The following is a 7500-nucleotide window of genomic DNA, read 5'->3' as shown; positions in this document are numbered from 1 at the left end:
GAATCAGGTTTAGCTAAGGATATTCACCTGCAAAGCCGCCCAAGTGAATTCAAGTACGAAATTGTTTGGTCAAGTTTTCTTTCCCCTATAATACTAGCCTCGGGACAAAGAGGCATGAATTTGTATAGCTGAGAGCGCATCAGTGTGCGCGAGCGCGTGTGTATATGTGTACCTTTGCATGTGTGCGTGTTCGTGTGTGTATATGTGTACCTTTGCATGTGTGCGTGTTCGTGTGTTTGACTGTGTGTTTGTGTATATATATATATATATATATATATATATATATATATATATATATATATATATGTGTGTGTGTGTGTGTGTGTGTGTGTGTGTGTGTGTGTGTGTGTGTGTGTGTGTGTGTGTGTGTGTGTGTGTGTATGTGTGTGTGTGTGTGTGTGTGTGTGTGTGTGTGTGTGTGTGTGTGTGTGTGTGTGTTTGTGTGTGTGTGTGTATGTGTGTGTGATTATGTGTGTGTGTGTATGTGTATGTGTTTGTTCGTGCGTGTGTGTGTGTGTACGTGTATGTGTTTGTGCGTGCGTGTGTGTGTGTATGTGTGTGTGTGTGTGTGTGTGTGTGTGTGTGTGTGTGTGTGTGTGTGTGTGTGTGTGTGTGTGTGTGTGTGTGTGTGTGTGTGTGTGTGTGTGTGTGTGTGTGTGTGTGTGTGTGTGTGTGTGTGTGTGTGTGTGTGTGTGTGTGTATGTGTGTGTGTGTGTGTGTGTGTGTGTGTGTGTGTGTGTGTGTGTGTGTGTGTGTGTGTGTGTGTGTGTGTGTGTGTGTGTGTGTGTGTGTGTGTGTGTGTGTGTGTGTTCGTATATGCACGTGTGTTTAAAGATATATTCAGAAATCCTGTGCAATTATTAAAGTGACTATAATGAAATGTATCCTTTTCTATTATCATCATAAGTGTGACAACTTGTAATGATACTCTCAGCTCTATTGATTTTTAAAAGAGAAACATATTACTCATAGTGCAAATAAATAAATTTATGAATATTTATGTAGAATTGAATAAATCAATAGATGAAGTAAGTAAATTATTCAATCAAATAGATAAATTGATCAATAAATACATACAGAGATAAATACGTGAGTAAATAATCAATGAAAATGAATAAGTAATACAAAAGTAAGCAAATATATAAATAAAGTATTAAAGAAATGAATAAATATATCAATTAATTAATGAATAGTGTAAGTATTCAAACTAATAGATTCATGAATGAACAAAAAATATAAATAAGTAAAAGTTGCATATTTGTAAATAAATAGACAAACAAACGATGAGTAAATAGATACATAAATGAATAAATAAGAATATAAATAAACATATAAACAAATAAGAAAGGCAAGTCATCAATTCTTTAGCTAAAATACAAGGCATGGAAGAAACACGAATAAAAAAATATAAAAAACGAACTGGTAGATGAAATACATCAACTATATGAATATTATGCCATGAACCTTTGTAATTTAATATATTTTGTTGTTTTTAGCAGGTGCTTAGCAAAACCAGTGAAATACTTTTTTTTCATTTAATTTTATTCAATTTAATCTAATTTTGTTTTACTTTATTTTATTTTGATTTATTTTATTTTATTTTATTTTATTTTATTTTACTTTATTTTATTTTACTTTATTTTATTTTATTTTATTTTATTTTATCTTATTTTATTTCATTTTATTTATTTTATTTTATTATGTTTTATTTTTTTTATCTTACTTTATTTTATTCTATTTTATTTTATTTTTGTTTTATTTTATTTGATCTTATTACTGTTATCTTGCACATAAATTTCAATTGATTATACAGCGTTTCGATTTTTTTCTTTTTTGGGCATACAGGTGTCCTGGCTTCGGCATCGGGACACGCACCTTTTGACGGTGGGTCGTTATACCTACACGTCAGACCAGAGGTACCGGGCTCATCACACCGTGGGGTCCGAGGACTGGGCCCTTACCATAGACTTCGCCCAAGTCCGAGATTCGGGCCTATACGACTGTCAGGTGTCCACAACCCCGCCTATGAGTCACAAAATTTGGCTGACAGTAGTCGGTAAGTATATTCATATATACGTCAAAAGGCTATCTGCCACTTATATGGGGCATGCGCTCACCCTTTATCCATCCCAGACCCTTACAACGTCCGATGGTCTTCATTTTCATCTTTGTTTCCTCTTGAAGAAGGGTCGTCCCTATCCTTTATCTTCTGCAGAACCAGAGGCAATGCAACACTACACAGCACCTTCACAGTACTGCCCGCTTCATTAAATGGCGACCCTTCCCCCTTGTTCACTCACAAAAATACAGAGCATACGAGAAGAAATCCTTTTGGGCCGTGTCAATTTATCATACATTCAAAGCCACTCTTCCATTCACACCTATCTCTTGCTCTCTCCCTCCCCCTGAAATGACATTCCTATTGTACGCAAGACCCCCCTTTACCCCATCCATCCATTCCATTAACGGTCTTCCCTTCAAGTTCACTCTGCCCATCTCTACCTTCCATATTTTTTGTTTTGCTAGTCTTTCTGTACTCCTACTTTCCACATGCTCTGAACATATGCATTTTTGTCAACCCTGTTTGCCAGCTCTTTCCATCCTCGCTATCTACCTCCTTTCCACATTTCCCACTCCATTCGTTCTCCTAATCGTCACCATTTTTCTTAAATACTTCACTTAAAACTCACTATATCTTCTCTCTAGTGCCCTTAATTTACAAGTCTACCCTATACCGTGTTAATGACAAGGCAACACTGATCTTTATTGTACCACTTGTGTCTGTAAATCAATATAAAAACATGGCTCATTCTTAGATGTTTATATAATACACGTCAATGGTTTATCAGCCATACAATTTTTATTGAATTTGTGTGTGTCATATTTATTAATGTAGGATTATGCATTATGAATAGACTTTAAATACGGATTCCCATACGCGGCCTTTACCATCATTCTAATACTTCACTGATGTCCTCATCGACAGGCTATATAATGAGATGCTCGTGTTTCCTTTTATGTACTAAAATAGATATATCATACGAAAATATGTCCAAATGAATATAAGCCCTGCATCCCGAAACTGAACTTGAGATAAGAATAAGAATGTTATTAGAAGCCTAGTACTTCTGAGAAGGGGTTACTAACCAAATCAAGGGATTTCTACAATTTTCTTTGGTTCAAAAAGTACAAGCCATACATGGTCATATACATACGTACATGCATACATACATACATACATAAATACATACATACATACATACATACATACATACATACATACATACATACATACATACATACATACATACATACATACATACATACTTACACACATACATACATACATACATACATACATACATACATACATACATACATACATACATACATACATACATACATACATACATACATACATATATACATACATACATACATACATACATACATACATACATACATACATACATACATACATACATACATACATACATACATACATACATATATACATACATACATACATACATACATACATACATACATACATACATACATACATACATACATACATACATAAGTACATACATACATATATACATACATACACACATACATAAGTACATGCATCATACATACATGCATATATACCTACCTACATACATACATACATACTTACATCCGAGAGTTGACACCTTGATGTGGTGGATAGGCTTGAGAATCTTGATGATTACAAAAGCTATGTCGATAGAGAGGAAATCTTTGCACGGTCATCCATATCGAACAGGTTTTGTAAGATGAGACAAAGAGTAGCTCAAACACACAGTCGCAGGACCCACTGCTAACTGGCACATCACTGATGGCAAACGGAAATAACTCATAGATATATGGGGTGCCGTTATAATGAAGGCGTGGACCATTGGGCACCCTATAGATATAGGGCTTCACATAATATAATGAAACCAGCTAGTACTGTGATGAGATTACTGAAAAAAAAATCATAACAACCATGAACAGTACAAATAAAACAAAATCGGGCGTTCCTGTTGGATAATCGTCTCCTAAAGGCCCAACCGCATTACCTTCTGTGCTTACGGGCAGTTTGCCACGGAATGTGAGTTAGCACTGTCCAAGCAGATCCAAGTCTTAGACATAAAACAACATGAAGAGAATGAAGATCTATACTTTCAACGTAAAAAGCCTCTCAGAAGACCACAGACTGGAGAGTTTAATGGAAGAATTAGACAACATCAAGTGGGATATCGTAGGACTGAGCGAAGTCTAAAGAACGAAAGAAAAGCTGATGCAATTACAAGGTGGTCACCACCTGTTCTACTATAGAGGTAAGGACAAAGATAGATCTAGTGCAGTAGGATTCTTGATAAACCGAGAGGTTGCTGGTAACGTAGTCAAATTCAGTAGTTTATCTGACAGGGTAGCTTGGATTGTGATTAGGCTGTGCAAAAGATACTCTAAAAATAGTTCAGTTTTATGCACCAAATTCACAGAGTTCAGACGGCGAAATTGAGTCGTTCTATGATGATTTAATTCAGGTAATGTATCAAGAAAAAAGTAAGTACATCTTGGTAATAGGCGACTTTAATGCTAAAGTGGGGAAGAAGATGAGAGGTGAGACGTGCATTGGAAAGTTTGGAGTAGGTGAAAGAAATGACAGAGGCGAGACGTTATTAAATTTTGCGGAGAACTAAAACATGAAGATAATGAACACTTTCGTTCAAAAGCGTGTAGGTCGTAAATGGACGTGGAGAAGTCCAAATGTAACAACAAAGAACGAAAAAGACTTCATATTAGGAGATGAGAACAAAAGCGTTAGAAATGTTACGGTGATAAATAAAATCGACATATTGACCATAGAATGGTAGGTTGCACAGCTAAATTCAATTTCAGAGCCGAGAGAAATAAACTAATTTTAAAAAAGAACATAAGCCTTGCAAAGGTTAAGGATAATAATAAGAAATTTCAGTTAGAAATTAAAAATAGATTCGAATCTCTATGAACTAAGGAGAACAGCGTGGGAGATATTAATTTGAATTTAGTGAATATCTTTAGGGAATCGGCAGAGGAAGTAGGAAGTACAAAAAACATTAGAGAAAAGAAATATCCCAAAGCTACAAATTACCTAATTAAAAGAAGAAGGACCATGCAGATTAAAAGCAAGAGAGACGAAATAGAAAGAGTAGAGCTAAACAAGCCTATCAACAAAAGGCAGAGATTAGAGAAAGGAAAGAGAAATATGGATGAAATAGAGGAAACTATTCGGAAAGGTAAAAGTATTAAAGTGACCGAGCGCAGACATGCTTTACGAAGACATCAAATGATAAGTTTGAAAGATAGAAATGGAGAAATAATCAAATGTATAGACAAAATAGAAAAAAAAATAGAATTATATTACCAAGAGCTTTACTCGTCGAAAACCGTAGTTGAGTCAGTAAATTCATGTGTAGACGTTAGTAGTGTATCAGAGGTTACAAAGAAAGAAGTAGAATTTGCTCTAAAATGTATGAAACGAGGAAAAGCACATGGGGAAGAGGGTATATCAATAGATCTATTGAAAGACGCAGGGGAATTAGTTCATATTAAATTAGTTCATTTCTACACCCAGTGCTTACGTCAAGAAAGCGTTCCTGATGCATGGTACAATGTTATAGTAATTTTACTTCATAAAAAAGGGACCAGAAGGACCTTAGTAACTACTGACCGATTAGCTTGCTATCAAACGTATATAAAGTATTCTACAAAGTCCTTATAGATAGACTTAGTAAAGTTTTAGATGGAAACCAACCGAGAGAACAAGCAGGCTTTAGGAGTGGATATTCGACTCTAGACCATTTGCAGGCGGTGAACCAACTAATCGAGATTGGAGGAAGTAATTCAATGTAAAACAACTAAGACATGGAAAATCTTTTAAATTGATTATTTAGATATGCTTCTTGATAATGACGATAACATAAACATAAAATAAGGCAATCACGATATTACACCATTGACATCGAATATAATACCTCATAAATATTAGACCAATTTTTACCTCCAGATTAAATACAAATTGTATTTCAATCTAATAGTTATTGCCTTGTTAAATTTGGGGACATTGACCAGAACTTGGTGCAGTCAGGAAAATAACATGACCATCAATTATGCGTTTGAGATTGAGAGTAGATGGACTGATGTGGGGATGGGAGTGGGAATCGGGGGTGGTAGGTCGATCGGAGTTAATATTGCAACAGGTACCCTTGTAAATTTAATGAGCTACATTAAAACAAGACAGTTGAAGGCAATATCCAAAATTGGGTGACCACCGTTTAATAATAACGAAATGGCAGACCACTCATTTCGACCTACACATAAAGGAGAACAGACCAAATGAGAGAAGATAGCCTTGAAATCGATTGCCCTTGTCGTGATAGTCACGAGGAGTGAGACAGAGTTGAGACAAAGGTAGAAAGAAAAGTAAATAAATGATAAGGTAGGAATGACACACACACACACACACACACACACACACACACACACACACACACACACACACACACACACACACACACACACACACACACACACACACACACACACACACACACACACACACACACACACACACACACACACACACACACACACACACAAAGGATTACAAAGGATTACAAAGGCGGAGCATGCCGACAGGAGACCTTTTGATCCATATCTAGGACGGATGCGAAAAAAAAATCATATTAATAATAAAATAACAAACAAAAACTATAATAATGTAAATAACAAATAAACTACATAAATAAATGCATAGGTATAGTTAAATAATAAACCAACAGGTAAATAGTAAATAATAATAAATTGACATATAACTAATAATAAATGAAAATCAGACAGACAAATTATAACAAAACAAAAACAAATAATATAAGATAAATTATAATCATTACAGCATCTTACTTAGGTGTTTATATAAATGATTCTTAAAGCTTCGAACTGAACTACATTGCACTACCTGTGCAGGAAGTTTATTCCATTCATTAACTACACGGTTGGCAAAGTTGTTTCTACCTACTTCCAAATTGAATCTATTTCCGGACAGTTTCAGACCATTGTTTCTTGTCTGATTCTTATTCAATGTGAAAATTTTGTCACTTTTGATGTTGTTAATTCCCTTTAAAATCTTAAAGACCTGTATCAAGTCACCTCTGAGTCTACGCTTTTTTAGGGAGAACAGATTCATGTGCTTTAGTCGATTTTCGTATGATTTATTTTTGATATTTGGAATCAGTTTTGTGGCTCGCCGTTGTACTTTTTCCAGTCTGTCAATGTCTTTAATGAGATTCGGTGACCATACGGAAACAGTATATTCCAAATGTGGACGAACTAACGATTTATATAGCTTGTTAATGAGTGATGGGCTTTTGAAATCAAAAGATCGCGCAATCAGTCCTAGAATCTTATTTGCTTTCTCAGAGGCTGAAATATACTGCATGGATGATTTGA

The 7500-nt window shown here is 35.1% G+C and overlaps 1 protein-coding gene across 1 annotated transcript in view; it reads left to right on the top strand.

Annotated features, from left to right (window-relative positions):
• Positions 1–7500, top strand: part of LOC143041526 (zwei Ig domain protein zig-8-like) — an 815605-nt gene that overhangs the window by 726076 nt on the left and 82029 nt on the right. Inside the window, exon 5 of the mRNA XM_076213506.1 lies at positions 1846–2056. Within this exon, the coding sequence (XP_076069621.1) occupies positions 1846–2056 (211 nt within the window). The remainder of the gene's footprint in view (positions 1–1845; positions 2057–7500) is intronic.

This window comes from Oratosquilla oratoria, chromosome 31 (genome assembly GCF_046742065.1).
Source record: "Oratosquilla oratoria isolate Oo_2021 chromosome 31, ASM4674206v1, whole genome shotgun sequence".
Lineage (NCBI taxonomy): Eukaryota > Metazoa > Arthropoda > Malacostraca > Stomatopoda > Squillidae > Oratosquilla > Oratosquilla oratoria.
Note: the sequence above shows the minus strand (reverse complement) of the source record. Positions and strands in the feature narration are given on the sequence as shown.